This window comes from Engraulis encrasicolus, chromosome 20 (genome assembly GCF_034702125.1).
Source record: "Engraulis encrasicolus isolate BLACKSEA-1 chromosome 20, IST_EnEncr_1.0, whole genome shotgun sequence".
Lineage (NCBI taxonomy): Eukaryota > Metazoa > Chordata > Actinopteri > Clupeiformes > Engraulidae > Engraulis > Engraulis encrasicolus.
This window is the reverse complement of record NC_085876.1, coordinates 27658552-27676051: the sequence shown is the minus strand read 5'-3', so window position 1 is coordinate 27676051 and position 17500 is coordinate 27658552. Positions and strand designations below refer to the sequence as shown.

General features: G+C 45.3%; 1 protein-coding gene across 1 annotated transcript in view; it reads right to left on the bottom strand.

Moving 5' to 3' along the window:
- Positions 1–9024: 9024 nt before the first annotated feature.
- The window catches only part of sdc2 (syndecan 2), a 72357-nt gene continuing 63881 nt past the window's right edge, over positions 9025–17500 (bottom strand). The window contains exons 4-5 of the mRNA XM_063185705.1: positions 15837–15963; positions 9025–12320 (exon numbers count right to left, since the gene is read on the bottom strand). Of these exons, the coding sequence (XP_063041775.1) occupies positions 12157–12320; positions 15837–15963 (291 nt within the window). The 3' untranslated portion in view covers positions 9025–12156. The remainder of the gene's footprint in view (positions 12321–15836; positions 15964–17500) is intronic.

Sequence of the window (17500 nt, the reverse complement as noted above, 5' to 3'; positions counted from 1 at the left end):
ATTCAAAAACAGCATTTTATTCCACCACTCACACCCAACACACACACACACACACACACATGCGCGCGCACACACACACACACACACACACACACACACACACACACACACACACACACACACACACACACACACACACACACACACACACACACACACACACACAAACACACACACACAGAAATACACATCAATCCCACGGAAGTATTTGGAAGAAACATCCTCTGGGTGTGGAGTTGTTCTTATTTCACGCTCTCCGTGGAGAGGGCCACACTTAATTAAAACGTAATTATTATAAATGGTCCCATCAGAGGACTTTAATCACAACAAAAGTTTGATTTAGAGAAAGGGCTCCGGGAGGCTTTCCGGGGTTGAAATTAAACAGCGGCATCTTGTCACCCTTGGTGCAAACGTCAAGCGCCTGTGAGTGTTTGTGTGTGTGTGTATTTGTGTGTGTGTGTCTATGTGTGTGTGTGTGTGTGTGTGTGTGTGTGTGTGTGTGTGTGTGTGTGTGTGTGTGTGTGTGTGTGTGTGTGTATGTGTGTGTGCTTGTGCGTGTGCGTGTGCGTGTGCGTGTGTGTGTGTGTGTGTGTGTGTGTGTGTGTGTGTGTGTGTGTGTGTGTGTGTGTGTGTGTGGGTATGTGTGTGTGTGTGTCATCAGAGCTCCTAGCGTGCTGAAGGGTCCTTCTCCAATCCCATCAGGACAAACCAAGGTGGTGCATTGGCATTCAGGACGAGCGGCATGCTGTTTAATAAGGAGTCTGCGTGATTAAGTGGCATATTGAGAGGAATGTCATTTGTATAAATTGAATTCTGTTTGACTGGGAGTGAGAAGCATTAACCTCTTCCACTTCCTTCCCCCTGCACCCCCATTTCTCGGACTGACTGATTGCTCCTTGGGCTGTTCAGGAAATCATGTTGACTTCCAGCTGACACTGCAATGTTTTTTTTACAAAAAAAAACGGTTTAGTTTTCATTCGTTCCGTTCATTCTCTTCACATGATAAACGGTGCTCTGAACCGGGCCGCTGAGGGATTTGCCCGGCCCCAGGGCAAAGCCATCAGAAAGGACCTCTCGACTCAATACGTTCAATGTCATGAAGACCTAATTGTGGGCCCCCAATCTCCCGGGGCCCGGGACAACTGACTCTTTTGTCCCCCCCTTTGTCGGCTTCCCTGGGCACTGGTCAGGGCTGGACTGGGCTGAAAAATCAGCTCAAGCATTTTCAGCCAAGACCAGTCTGCCAGACATTGGCAGAGACAATGACGCCTGTGACAAACATTTTTAGTCATCTATGATGAGCTATGTTGACCACAACAGCCAAAATCAATATTTGAAGTGGAGAGGTCAGCTGTGGTGGCATGAGGACTGATTGAAGTTTGAAGAAGGTCAGACGTCCGAAACGTCACTTGCTTGTACATTAAAACATGGAGCAGAGAGTGTGGCATTCTATTTATTTTCTTTAAACATTTGTATGCACAAGAAGGCAGCACCTCAAGAAAGACTTTATTGGTGTGCGATACCTCTTTTTTTCTAGGCAGTATACCCACTTCAAAAACTGCTCAAATATACAGTATACCCACCACAAAAAAAATAGACTACACCACCACTGGGCAAATGTATGCCTCATGGCCAATCCAGCCATGGCACTGGTGCTCTGGGCGCCCTCTAATAATATTTTGCTGGCTGGTTGGGATTCTGACATCCACACCCACACCCAAACCCAAGAGAAGGTTACTGTACATGCTGGTGGTATGCTTCTTATACCTCCCACAGAGGGAAAAGGTTAGCGATGCAGTTAATGGCTAGTCATTTAATACTGTACAACATTATTTTTTCCCTCTACGTAATGCCAACACAAATTGCCCATATGCGCTCTGACTGACAATTTCCATTCATGGTATTCAAAACAATGTAAATCTTGCTGGGTTTCAAGGATACGTTGTCAAAAAATACACACATAATACAGCACATATCAATGTGGCTGACTCACATAATTAGTGGTTGTATAATTTTAAGTTCCCTTAATTGCTAATAACAGCCTTGGTTTCAACAAGGTATATACTCAGGGCTCGAGTTGTAGGGGGATGAGGGGGGACGCCATCCCCCCAATAATGAAAATGGTCTAAAATCATCGCCCTCAATGAAAATGTTCAAAAATCATCCCCCTCTAAAACAGGCCTCCGTTCTTCACATATTGTGTTAAAATTGCAACTACAACAAGTACATTTTCAAAATGTTCTAAGGGGAAGATAATAATCAGAATCAATCTATGATCATCCCCCTGCTTTGATTTTACAACTCGGCCATTGCATATACTCATCTTACATTGCTTACAACTGAAGGCAAACAGGACTACTTCGAGTTTGTGGTCATAGCAGTGCTTATTGGTTGAGTTTAGAGTAGCGCTATGTTCAAGGTCATAGCAGTGCTTAGCAGAGTGAACAAGTTGAAAAACAATAATGGAGGGGCTTGTCAGCAAATAACCACTCCCATAAAAGACGTCAGGTGATATGATTTATAGGAGTTCAGATCCTGTCGGAATAAACCTTTTTTTGTTTTTTTATTCAGTAGAGCTCCTTTTTAAGAGGTAGGTAGGGTGAAAACTCACAAAGCATCACTCATCCCGTACGTCCATGCAATTTGGCTGGCAGGAGAGAAGGAGGGACAGAGAGAGAGAGAGAGAGAGAGAGAGAGAGAGAGAGAGAGAGAGAGAGAGAGAGAGAGAGAGAGAGAGAGAGAGAGAGAGAGAGAGAGAGATATTTCCTGTGCACTTCGTATCTGCTAGTGATGTTGGCTATGATTATGTCCTCGATTGTAACTCACTTTGGTTAAAAAGCATCTGCCAAATGCAATGTAATGAGAGAGAGAGAGAGAGAGAGAGAGAGAGAGAGAGAGAGAGAGAGAGAGAGAGAGAGAGAGAGAGAGAGAGGGAGAGAGAGAGAGAGAGAGAGAGAGAGAGAGAGAGAGAGAGAGCAAGAGAGAGAGAGGTTGTGTCACTCATTTGCCTTCCTCTACTCCATCCTCCTTTCTCCATCTACCACCCCGCAACCTCTCCATTCTCTACCTCTCCATCTCCCTCTGCATCCACTTCTCCACCTCTCCACCACCCTCTACTTCTCCACCTCTGTTATGAACCATCTACCTCCCCACCACCGGGACCAATTATCCTGGCATGGGGCCCATTGTGCGTGGGCGGATGTTGTCTCCTCCGCCTGTCAAAACTGTAATCCAGAGCCGCAGCATGCATGTACGGACGCATGCACTCATGCACAATGCAAGCACACACACACGCACACACTCACACACACACACAAACACGCACACACATGCACGCACACACACACACACACACACACACACACACACACACACACACACACACACACACACACACACACACACACACACACACACACACGCACACACACACACACACACACACACGCACGCACGCACGCACGCACACACACACACACACACACACACACACACAGAAGCAGGTTCTTTCTGTAAAATCATTCCTACATCCGCCACCGCCTCCACTCTTTACAAAAAAAAAAGGAAGAGACAGAAATGACTTAGCCATCCCATAATACTACCATTTCCATTTCATATTCATGGTCTGGACTTTGCTTGATCTGACGTGATTGCAGGAAGCAGGAAGGGCATTTGCGTAAAAATCAGGAGTTAACTTATAAGTTGTTGACCAAACATGACGTCTATCTATGACGATGTAGGACTGTTTAACAGACATATCTGACAGAACATGCTACCGTAGGATAAAATTACAAAGTAGGACTGTTTGTCAAAACACTGGTGCAAATCCTACCGGTCAACATCGCTCCACAGAAGACAGGTATGCCTACCAGACGTAGTGCGGAGCAAAATGTATTGGCGGAAGTACGTAGGATGTCGCGCGAGGCTAGAAATGACTTGAGGATTTGAGAAATGGATTTGAGGGGTGCGTGGAATTGTGGGAGGGTTGATATGGTAGATAGGGGCGGTGTGTGTGTGTGTGTGCGTGCGTGCGTGTGTGTGTGTGTGTGTGTGTGTGTGTGTGTATGTGTGTGTGTGTGTGTGTGTGTGTGTGTGTGTGTGTGTGTGTGTGTGTGTGTGTGTGTCTGCCTAATATGGAATCACTGCTGCACATACAGAGAGCGACAGAGAGATTAGCCATAGCATTGACCCTTGATTGCCTTTGACTGTTAAACAGGGGCAAAGACCGCCATGCCAGGAATCAAGGGGTGCATCCCAATATGTGACCTTGCCTCCTCCACTTGCCTCCTCCACTCGCTTCTCGTCATGATGACATCACTGACAACAACATTATATTTCATTATTATATGGTTGTGACGTCATCTGTCGAATGCTCCATTCATTTCAACGGGGCTCCCCAACGTTCGCACGTCTGTTATTTTTCGATAACGGACGGGTTGGTCTATAACAGACCGCTGTCAATGGCAACAAGACTTTTCACTGCTAAAGCGACTTTTCAACAAGACTCTAATCAGCTGCTGTGATAGACAACACCTTTTGTCCTGGCTACCTGTCAGCGGTGTTCCACAACGGCACTGTTTTGTTTTGCGCAGCAACAATCTTTTGACATTAAAAACTATAGTAGACTTCACATTAAATAGGCCTAAAGAAATGTCCCCGCCATGTGTGAATCATTTAAGTATATCCATATAATAAGCGGGTTAACTTTCGGCGAGTCGGTCGCTTTGTGGAATAGCAGCACTTCAGAGAGAACAAGACCCCTCCGCTCCGCGTCGGGGTCTAAAGATTCTCTCTGTCGTGCTGCTATTCCACGGTAGCGACCTTCTCGCCGAACGTTAACCCTTACATATCTTGCAAAAGCTCAATTGTAAAGTCTTTTTCTCATTTGCAATTGGGATGGTGAATGAAAAACAGTCCCTCAAAAGTTGTTGTGGCGAGGCTGACAGCTGGGAAACTTTATCGTTTTCTACACGGAGGAGGGGCCAGGAGGCGGGACGAGGAGACAAGCACAAGTGGAGGAGGCAAGGTCACATATTGGGATGCACCCAAGGACTATGTGGCTTGTGCGGCGCGACGGAGAGACAGAGACAAACGGTCTGTACTGCACTGCACAGTCTGGTCGTCTCCTGCAGTGTGTGTGAGAGAGGCGCAATGAACCCAGAGAACTCTGATGGACTGAAGATGTATCACTGAACAAAGAAGAGAAGACTTTACATTAGGAAAACCAAGGCAATTGCCCATAGGGGGCCCCAACTGTCACACGAGTCGTAATAAACACACAAAAAAGTAGGCCTGATCTTAATTTGTCACCTATGTAAAGTAGGATATACAGTATACGAGACAAAACACTAAAATGGCACCCTTGCTCCTTCCATGCCAATTGTTGATGTGTTTAAAGAATGACTTTTGAGGGCCCTGTGTTTATATTTCGCCTAGGGCCCTAAAATGGCTTGATCCGCCCCTGTACACAGCATGTATTGGGCTTTAAACATCCCCAAAGGTTTATTCGGAATTAAATTAAGGTGAAACATCAACTCAATGTCAAATAACTTTAATTCCGAACTTTTCAATGCACAATTAATGATTTGGAATTAACACCATCACGTAGACATTGTCTGGTGTGTGTGTGTGTGTGTGTGCGCGTGCGCGTCTGTGTGTGTGTGACAGAGAGAGAGAGAGAGAGAGAGAGAGAGAGAGAGAGAGAGAGAGAGAGAGAGAGAGATGGAGAGAGAGAGACAGAGAGAGAGAGAGAGAGAGAGAGAGAGAGAGAGAGAGAGAGAGAGAGAGGTGCAATGATGAACCCTGTTTGGTCTCCTGGATGCTGTCACTTCCCTGGGCAGTGGAGGTGGCATGGCAGCCAGTGGCAGCACCTGTCCAGGCTTCCTTTGACAGACTCTGGCTGGAAAGTTTTGACAAGTGGCAGGTTATTACATCCAGGCAATGAGGCAACCAGGGTTGGCTGCTTGCAGCCTCATGTGACATCATCCCATTCATCCTGTGTGGTTTAGGAGAGAGAAACAACCCTACATCAACTACACATTTCACACACTCTCTCATTCTCAATTATTAATTTCTGTCACTACAAATGTCAGAGCCTTGTGGATAGAGAACAAAAATATGAAAAGACAAAAAAAAACTGACAGAGAAGGGAAGGGACTATTTGAGGAAACTATGGCCACATAGGCTAATTCCCATGACGAAGCCATGCTTGTTTAGGCAGGAGGATGTGTGTGGGCAGCGTTGACCAGTGGGCACACACAGGCTGACATGCACACACACACACACACGCACATGCTGACATACGCATGCACGCACGCAGGCATGCACGCACACACAAACACACACACACACACACACACACACACACACACACACACACACACACACACACACACACACACACACACACACACACACACACAACACAGCTCTCTCTTTTTCTCTCTCCCTCTGTCACACACACACACACACACACACACACACACACACACACACACACACACACACACACACACACACACACACACACACACACACACACACACACACACACACACACACACACACACACACACACACACACACACACACACACACACAAGCTGGGGCCGTAGTCAAGGCATGGCCTCCCCCTCCAGTCATGTGCCATTATGAGGCCTGACAGCCTGTTTACTTTGGCGGCCATTTTCCTTGTGGGGAAGTTTCTGCCTGGCTTGGCACTCTGAGTAACGGGACCAAAGGTTGGCCTCCTTTTTTTATTGAATTAGCTCTGTCCGTCCGCGCGGAAAGAAGGAGAAAATCCTATATGGCCTTTGTGTGTGTCGTCAAGATGAATCCATCCACTGGTTGATCCTTCAGATCCATCTCTCCAATTCTCGTTCTGTAGTTTCATGTCACGGAAGAGAAAAAAGGTAAAGGTTTTTAGCCCGTTTTGAGGATAGTCCCTCTTCTGCCTCGCGAGCTCCACACACACACACAACACACACACACACACACACACACACACACACACACACACACACACACACACACACACACACACACACACACACACACATAGACGCATCTGCACAGTGGCTGATATCCTTGGATCCACCTCCCTCATCCTCCTTCCCAAGGTTCACACCATGGGAGAAAAAGAGGAAAAGTAAATATTTAAACTTTGTCCTGAGTTCTGGGTACTATAGGTCCTCCACCTCCACCTCCACAACACACAAGCGTATCACTAATATTCCTATACACAGGACCACTGACAACTTTGGCCAGGCCCGGGACAATTTTTTTTGATGGGCCCCCTAATGCAAAACATGCAATGTATTGAGAACCCAAATCTGGGCCCCCCATTTGTCTGGGCCTGGGACAACTGACCCCTTTGCCAACCCCCCGCCTGTCATCTTCCCTGCCTATACACATACGTACGTGTGGCACTACCCCCTCTCACCTGACCAAAGTCCTCATTGATGCAAACACAATGTGCACAGCAGTCCTCCGCCGCCATGCTAGATTGAGGGTTGGGGGGTTATAAACTCTGTGGCTGACCACCAGGCCCTTGCAGACAAAACAGTGAGCGGTCAGACAGGGACCAGACCAGCCCAGACAGATGTATTGCACCCCCTCACAACACCAACACACACACACACACACACACACACACACACACACACACACACACACACACACACACACACACACACACACACACACACACACACACACACACAGACAGATGTATTGCATCCCCTCCCCACCCATAGCCACCCCCCACAGCAGGCTCCTTTCTGTTGCACGTACGTCTGCTGCAGGGGGGTTCCCACAGCGCATGACCCCCCTGTCAAGGAGATCCCCCCCTGCACCAGCTCCACACCACACCCTACAACCCCCCTCCAAAACCAGCCAAACTGTCACCACACACACACACACACACACACACACACACACACACACACACACACACACATACACACACATACACACACACACACACACACACACACACACACACACACACACGCACACACACACACACACACACACACACACACACACACACAGGCCAAAAACATGGCTTAGCATCTGCCAGCGTAAGCCAGAAGGACAATTTGACCTCTTCCCCCTGACAAACACAAAAGGAAAGCCTGCTGCTCACGTCCCCAAATATTTATCAAGTGTTGTGAATGACAAGGGCTTGCTTGGTTCACCTCCTTTGAATATGAATCCTTGTCCCTATTTTATTATTATGATAATTGCTGAGTCTTCTTTGCTGCGCCATTCATGTTAATGCTGGTGATGACCAGAGAGAAACTTTCAGCTTTCGTTTAAAGCTGCACCATCATAGCACCACCATCATAGTTCCTCCATTACGCTAATCTCCTGCAGCCAACACGCACAGATTAGAGACTGATACCATAATCTCAACCCGCAACCCATTTAGATTAGCAAAGCACCGGGATGAGATAATCTGCAAAAGCAGGCTACACATCCATGTCGCATGTGTTGTTTAAGAACTCATGATGGCAGCCTATAAAGACACATGTCGTAGCCAGCTAGTATCACTTCAAGGTATTTAAAGGTGCACTGTGTCACATTTTTAGTTGTTTATTTCCAGAATTCATGCTGCCCATTCTCAAATGATACATTTTTCATGAATACTTACCACCACCATCAACTTCTAAATATTCATTTTGACTGGGATAATTGCACTTTTTACATATGAAGAGGTGGATCTTCTTCATGTTCGCCGTTTTGAATTTCCGGAATAGACATTTTTAGCTGCAAAATATACCACATACCAGTACATGTTCATTTTTTTTTTAGCAAATATTCATGAAAAGATCAAATTTGGCAATAGGCAGCACCGTTTCAATGAGCAGCATAGTTGTGATAAGTACTCTGGCCACCATCCTACACAGAGCACCTTTAAGGTAACCAGGATATAAAGTACCCCTTACCTCATGCTAGGTTAGATAAAATAAAATCACAAGAATCATTAAACAGGAAAAAGCAAACAAATTGCACAAAGAGGAGTCCATATTAGGCCACAATGTTTATTCAGTAGTGTTGTTTCAACTTATAGGTACAATACTGCCTGCTTTTTTTTGTAAGACTAAAAAAAAGTTACCATTACAGTCATTGGTGCTTAGAGAAATCCATCCACACGCCTCATGATCTGATGACCGCACCTTCTCAAGCCATGACTAGAACAAGCACATTTCCAAATGGTAGGCACTTTGAAGGTTTAAAACATTTGTGAATATACATTTATATATATTTATATATAGATTTTTTTTTTCATATACGAATAAGCAATTGGACTTACGGTCAGGTCTCTAGTAACAATAAAAAACCTAAAGGCTAAGAAAAAAAAGAAAAAACAGAACAACAACAACAAAAAAAACATCTGAATGTGGCCAAGTAAGCGTAGTTATGTGGTGGCTTTGCAAATACTGAGGGGTCTTTGGGTTCTTGCTTAGTGTGGATGTCAGTACCTTCTTCTCTTCTCGACCTTGTGTGAGAGAGGGTGACAGAAACTGCAAGGGAAGGGAGGAAGTAGAAAGGTTGGCAGGAACATGATGGGTGTGTGTGTGAAAAATAGTACTAAGTTAAAGCTCGCACAACCAAACGTCTGACCTGGGAGCAGGACAAACAAATAACCAGATAAAGAGAGAAAAGCCAGCTTCAACAGGGATTTCTTTGCTCCCGCCGATTTTATTGTTTTTTGTGACGTTATTTTGTTTTCATGACACGTCTGAATGGTTTTCACCCAAAACGTCACGAAAAACATTGTTAAAAAATCATGTGTAGCAAAGAAAAAAATCGAGCTTGAAGCAGACATTTCTCTTTTTATCCGTGCGTGAGAGAGAAACACAGCAAGGAAAAGTAATAAAATGAGACTAAGAGGGGATGAGAAAAGAAAGCAGGACAGGAAAAAAGGGAAGTTGGCAACACGGAGGGGGAAGGAAAAAATACAGGGCAGGCAGGCAGAGGCAAACACACAGACATACAGACATATATAGACAGACAGGGTTTAAGGGGGGGTAAAAAGTGCAAAACTCTAGATTACAAAGCTCAACTTTTTTTCCAAGGCAACTTCGTAACCTGCTGTGCCAACAGGTTTCCATGCAAGATAATTTTGCCCATCTGCAAGCCCATACACGCAGCAGGAAGAAGTAAAAGACAGTGTAGTCTGGGATTATTACTGGCCATCCCAACATGGTGGGGCTCAGGGTTGAGTGCCCCATTGTCACCACTGTCAATGGCAACAACTGTCTTTTTTTAAAAGTGGGTCTGCTGGTATCAAACGTCTCCAACCAAACAGACTCAAGACCCTTGACTCCAGAGATCAGAGAATGTAACCCAGTTAGGTTCCCCGTCCCCGTTACGCATGGTAGCTCAAGACATCAAAGCTGAGCTGTACCATTCATCAGCACTGTGCATCATGAACAACCCCCCACTTGGATACACACAGAAGTGACATTGAGGTGATATGGGGACACATAGGCTTATGGGGACATTTCTAATGGACTGGCCTGGGAGGTCTGATACCATTCCAGTCAGAATGAAGGAAGAGGGGGAAAGAGTCGGTGTGTGTGTGTGTGCGTTTGTGTGTGTGTGTGTGTGTGTGCGTGTATGTTTGTGTGTGTATGTTTGTGTATGTTTGTGTGTGTGTACTTTGTGTTAAGGGTTCAGAAATGATGAAGTGTGTAAAGGGCAGGAGGCATACTTTGATGGGCCACACTTAACAAAAAAAAAATAATTCAAAAGAAAAATGAGACAAAAAATAAATGCCCCTCCCAGGACACGCTACTTCTAACAGAGACCGATTAAAGAAGAGTGTCCACATGTACCGTACGTGATAATCAAGTTAAATTAAATAATTAAATACACCATTGGGAATACACCAGGAGAGGAGCCGTCCTTGCCTCCCGCATCGGGGCATCCCGTTGTTTCTCATCACTGAGAACTGATGACCGTTGAAAAGAGGTACATGATGCCAAATGTATTGACCTAAAGCTATACATGAACAAATAAAACAAGGATAGGGGACAGAGACAGAGCCAGCGAGAGCTCTGGGGTGCATTTCTGGAAAGCGTAGTTGTTGGCAGTTAGCAGTAGTTGCCAATGGGAAATTGCATTGCAACCAACAAAGTAGCTAACAAAGTTAGCAACTACGCTTTCCAGAAATGCACCCCTGCACTGGAAGCTTAGATTCGGTGAATGAAATGCAAATGAAGGAAAAATGAAAGAGATACAGATGAGCCGAGAGAGAAATAATAATCATTGTACATACGCCAGAGGGAGGGACATATACAGTTTGACCGTTAGTTAATTACGCAACCAGAACAGAAAAAAAGCTTCATGGAATCTACACAAAAAAGGCATTCTGAAAAAAAAATCTGAGGAAAAAAAGATAAATTAATGAAATATACTTTTATGTTTAAAAAGAAGATTGACTTGAGACATGCTAGGACAAAAAGAGGATCAAAGAAAAAAAGCAGGATTGATACAGGACAATTATATTCAATTATTTCCACATTTAAATTGTTTTTTTTTCTTTACAAATACATACTGCTACAGTTAAAAAGTAGTCAGTGACTAAAACCAGCTCCTTCAACAGAAGACAGATGCAGATCATGTTTTCTGGCCTGTACAGGATGCGACGTTGGGTTTTTTTCTTTTTCAGCCATTTTCAAACAAGACACAAAACAAGGTTTAAATATGCACAGATTTTTGCTGTAAAATAAGCATTGCTTGGCTCCTCATTATTTTTCTTAAAAAAGAAGACAAAGAAAGAAAAAAAACAAAAAAACAAAAAAGAGGTCTGAATTACAATTTTTTTCTACTTTAAAAGCTCTCCAGGTTTTGTTCCGGCGACTGTGGTGGACTGTGGTGTTTGTGTTGATATTCTTTAGGTCTTCCTCGTTGCCATGTTGTGTTGTGATGGCGGCGGCGATCCGGGCTGTTAATCAAACACCATCGCACACTCCCACTGTGAAGTGTTGCTGTCTGGAGGCAAGTGGGGGGGCAGTGGGAGGGGGGGCAGGGGGCGCTCCAAAAGGAGAAGGGATGGGCAGGTACGGTGGGTGTAGGGGTCAGGAGCTCATACGGATGACCGTGGGGTGGGGGTGGGGGGAGGTTGGATGGTAAGAGATTGGCAGTCTACGCGTAAAACTCCTTGGTGGGGGCCTTCTGATAGGCGGCTCCGGAGGGCTTCCTCTCCCCCAGGTCGTAGCTGCCCTCGTCCTTCTTCCTCATGCGGTACACCAGGAGGAGGATGAGGAAGATGGCAAAGAGGAAGCCAATGACTCCACCAGCAATGACCGCTGCAGGCAGAAAAGACAAAGAGGAGCGAGTTAGCGTCTTTTATTAGCATTTTTATTGGCATTGTAACGATCACACACAAGCCTAATGGTCCCCACTAAACTTAGGATGTTTTTTAGATCATCCTACAGCCAGTCATTTTTGCAGGTGTTGGTCTGCACCTTGCACTTATTCTCCAAAAAGTAAACTTTATTGAGTTAAGTTTCGATCCCCCTGGACATTCATCACGCATGATGTGTGTTTTTGTAGAGCAACTGCAGTGTGCAGACCATCATCTTCCCATGAAAAACTTGGAAGGGAAAAACCTTTTGTGTGTGTGTGTGATGACTCTATATCAGTGGTTCCCAAACTTTTTCGGGCAGAGGACCACTTTGTCCCCCAAAACATTTTCAGAGACCACCTATCAACTGAATTGACAGTTTACGGGTGCTAATTTGACTGTGCTAATTTCGATTTATATCACTTACTTTTTATTCACTTTTACAAGCCTGACTTATTGTGGTGAAAATCATACTTCAGCTATGTTTAGCTTTGTAATAAGGCTACAAATATAGTCTGTTAGCTTGTCTTCGAAAAGTAGAAATCTCCTCGCGGACCACCTGAGCTCTGGCGCGGACCACTTGTGGTCCCCGGACCACACTTTGAGAATCACTGCTCTATATGTATGCCACTATGTCGGTCTGTCTGCCTGTCTGAATCTTGTTATCCTTTCAGAGAGTTTCCACGTGAGTTAAAGTCTATTGACCTTGTTAGGATACTATACTGTGCCGCACATTATGCCTTGCTAGGACGTGAAACGCCCAGAGATTGGATACTCTTTGGTGAACTCCGCGGAGTATCCAATCATCAGGTGTTTCACATCCTAGCAAGGCTAGAACACTTGGCATTGAGATGGCCCCCATGTATGTTTTTCATTGTCTCGTGCATTTCTTTGCCACTCACTGTCTGAGACATCTCGATGTAACTTTTGTGGTTACCCCTTCCCTCTCTATCAATCCTACGCTCAATCCACCATATCTCCCCTCGAGACACCGCTCTTTTCATCCATTGACTCATCGAAGCATCACATCGAGAAACCGCTGAGACAGCCAAGTTCCTATTTTTGAAAAGCAGCCACCACAAAATAAAGTTACTGGAGCCACATCAGAGGGGGACATTTAATATGGTCGCTTTCCCTGGAGGGAAGATGGCGGGTCAATGATACGCTCCTCAATCCAGCTGTGGAAATGGTGTTGATAAGCTTCCCCGCTCCGAACCTTCCCTCCCCTCTCCCCCTCGCCCCTCTTGACAAAACAGCCGTGCGACGCGAGCGTTTGCGAACGCAGATGCGAGTGCCGTGGGATGAACTTTTCACCATCCCAGGGAGGCGGGGGGAAAAGCAGTTTATGCAGAACGACTCAATAAAACATGAAGGGGACTGGAGTCAGGAGAGAGAGAAAAGGAGAGAGAAGTGTGTGTGCATGTCCCTGTGTGTGTGTGTGTGTGTGTGTGTGTGTGTGTGTGTGTGTGTGTGTGTGTGTGTGTGTGTGTGTGTGTGTGTGTGTGTGTGTGTGTGTGTGTGTGTGTGTGTGTGTGTGTGTGTGTGTGTGTGTGTGTGCGTGTGCAGAGGTCCCCAGAGACATTATTACTATCATTACGTTTATTGGCTCGAAAAATTCTCCACGCCTGGAGTCGAGTGGCGCAGTGGCGGTGAACTGCAGAGTGCATGCTCCTGTGTGCAGTGCAGTGCAGTGCATAGCAAGCCTCTGTGTGTTGTGTGGCGTGGTGTACTATTGTGCAGTGCAGTGCAGTGCAAGGCTGAGTGTGTTGTGGGGAGCTGTGTAGTGTTGTGCAGTGCTTGCTGGCTGTGTAGTGTTGTGTGGACTTGGTTGGTTGAGTTGTTAGATATTTTAGAGGGGGATTTGGTACATTTTTGGGAGTTCAGAAGTTTGTCCCCAGAGAAACTTTAAAAATATAGCTGCTAAAAGTGCAATATTTAACCTAATGTGAGAATGGAATTTTAGAGACTTGGGTTTCAGGGCCCCTTGGTTCTTGAGCCCATGGGCCTGGGCCTGAGCCTGGTAGGCCCATGCAGTAATCCATTCTTGGCTGTGTTGTGCTGTGTGGTGTTGTGTTGCGCAGTGCTTGTGTTGCGTTGGTCGGGACGAGTGTAGACTTGTACTACGGTGTGCGTGTGCTTCCATGTACAGTGGAGTGCAATGCAGGGCTATCCTGTGTGGTGCAGCGCTTGCGTCTGGTTGGTTGGTTTGGTCGGGGCCAGTGCAGACTTGCGGGGCGGCCGTTCCTCTGGCCCCTCGCCGTGGTTATGGGCGGCTGCTTGTGATTTGCTAACACCTCGCGCCGCGGGAGTGAGCGTAAACAATCACATCTGTTTGTGCTTGTGGAGTTACCCTACGCGTCTCTCTCTGTGGTTTTTATTAGCAGAAGGCTGCAAGGTGCAGTTTCTTTTCGCTCTTGGCCTGTGTCTGTCTGTGTGTGTGTGTGTGTGTGTGCGTGCCTGCGTGCGGGCATACGTGTGTGTGTGTGTGTGTGTGTGTGTGTGTGTGTGTGTGTGTGTGTGTGTGTGTGTGTGTGTGTGCCTGCATGCATGCATATGTGTTTGTGCTTGTGTGTGTGTGTGCCTGCATGTGTATGTGCTGGATGTGTGTGTGTGTGTGTGTGTGTGTGTGTGTGTGTGTGTGTGTGTGTGTGTGTGTGTGTGTGTGTGTGTGTGTGTGCGTGTGTGTGCGTGCGTGCATGTGTGTTTGTGTGTTTCCCTCTCTCTCTCTCTCTCTCTCTCTCTCTCTCTCTCTCTTTCTCTCTCTCTCTCTCTCTCTCTCCCTCTCCCATTGTCTCCTTCATTCTCTTGCTCCTTCTCCACCTCTCACTCTACTGTCTTTGATGGGCTGGAAGGCGCATAATTCCTGCGGTTCTGAAATTGACCCATGTGAAAAGAATAGACTCTGGTTGAAGACCTTGACTGTGTTTTGAAAACACATTCCCTCTGGTGACCCACAATATTTTGATACTTTTGAGACACATTTTGCAATCCTATTCTTACTTTTCAGACGAAAAAATACTGGTGAGAAGTTCTATAAACAACCCCAACATCGTACGCACTGTATATACAAGTGTGTGAGTTGAGTGTCTGTGCAAATAATAAAATGTTCAATGTGGGCATTTTTGTCTGCTTTTATTTGTGTATGTGTCTGTTAATGTTTACTGTATATGCTTCTGTTTCTATGTCAGACATGTAAACAAGTCACACGTCTTATGATGTTCATACGTGTATGTTTGCTCACATGTGAATATGACTACTGTATTTATTTTATACATATCTTGTTTATGTATGTTTCCTGAATGTGAATATACGTATGTTTAAATATGCTTATTCACATGCAAATAATAACTATTCATGAACATGGGAATACGACTTGTATACGTCTATGGGCTATTTCTAAATGTGATTTGCATCCTAGACATCCCCCCCACCCCACACCACACACACATACTAACACACGCACACACACGTGACGTACCTGCGAGCACCTCCGTCCGCTGGAAGAGGTTTTGTGTGTGCACCTCCAGCGTGTCGGCGGGGCGGGGAGGGCTGGGGGTACTACCGGGAACTTTCCTACGAGGCTCCTCTGTGGCTGGCGCCGGGGGCTGGAGGATGGAGCGAGGGAGCGAGGGGGGGAGATAGAGAGAGAGAGAGAGAGAGAGAGAGAGAGAGAGAGAGAGAGAGAGACAGAGACAGAGACAGAGACAGAGAGTCGTAAACATCATTATTAACCATCTTGTAATACACAAATTCCACCTTGAGCCTACTCTAATCACGGGACTTTTTTTTTTAACTTGAGGTTTCTGAATGTAGTGTTAAGCCTCTTAAGTCAGCATGCCCATCCTCAAACCTGACTGGCTCACAGGCAGCAGATAAAAACTGTTCAAACATTACAATGCTCTCCATGGCCACCAAGACCTTGACTGGCTACTCCAGTCAATCTCTTCAGTCTCACAAAAACAAATTCAAGGCCGACACAAGAGCAAATAAATAAATAAATGGGTAAATAAATAAATAATACATAAATAATAATAAAAAAGGGGAAAAAAGGAAAAAGGTTGAGAGGGGGGGGGTCTCTAGGGGGGGGAGAGGAAAGTGGGGAATAGGAAATGCTATAGGAAAGAGACACAAACAAACAGACAGAATCTGTAACAGGATGCAGACAATGTAAAGTCAGTGGTGTAGGATAAGTAAACAGAGAGAGGGCCTTTCTCAAAACCTAGTGCAGTGCACTTCCAAGTGTATCAGCCTAATTAATCACACCCAGTGATTGGATACTCTTTATTAGTCATACCCAGTGATTGGATATTCCGTAGAGTTCACCAAAGAGTATCCAATCACTGGGTGTGACTAATTAGGCTGATACACTTTCAAGTGCACTGCACTAGGTTTTGAGAAAGGCCCATTGTGTGTATTTGTGTTGGGGTGGGGTGGTGTGGGGTGTCAGGACACCAGTGTAAGGAGAGAGGTAAACAGGAAGAGATTGAGTGAACTCCACACATAAGTGGGTGCAGGGTGCGGATTTGTTGTAAAACCAGAAGGGGAGGTGTATTTCAGATTCAAAGCAATATCAATGGAATTACATTAAAGTGGGATTAAAATCATGTATAAAAAAGTGGAGAAATCAAAACCAGAAAGGGTGCACAATCCCCACCATTCCCCCTCCCAAAAAAATCTGGCCTTACCAATACTTCCTTCTCACTCTGCATGATAATTTCACGTTAACGTTAGTCTGCCTATCCTGGTGATATCTTTGCACCTATGATAAATTAAGTCCTAAGCACACAGCATTGTAATCAATGGTTGGATTGGTTGTAGTTCTTGCCAACACTATATTTGTGACTTGGTGAACAATTCAGCAACTTGGCAAACAAACCAAACAATATAATGTGTGATGAGAACTCATTGAAAATATATATGTAGCCTCTTACTGCAGCTGGGCCCGTCGACAGGCCTATTCACTCTTTGCTGAAAACACTTAACTACATCATAAAACATTGCTATTACATTACAGAAAGACTTAAGATTTGGTCATTACAATTTTGTTGACAATAAGGTTATTACAGAGGCTCTATGGCAAGGGGTTAAAAAGATGGGCGCATTCTTACAAATTGATATGCTAGTATAAGGGCTGAAATAATC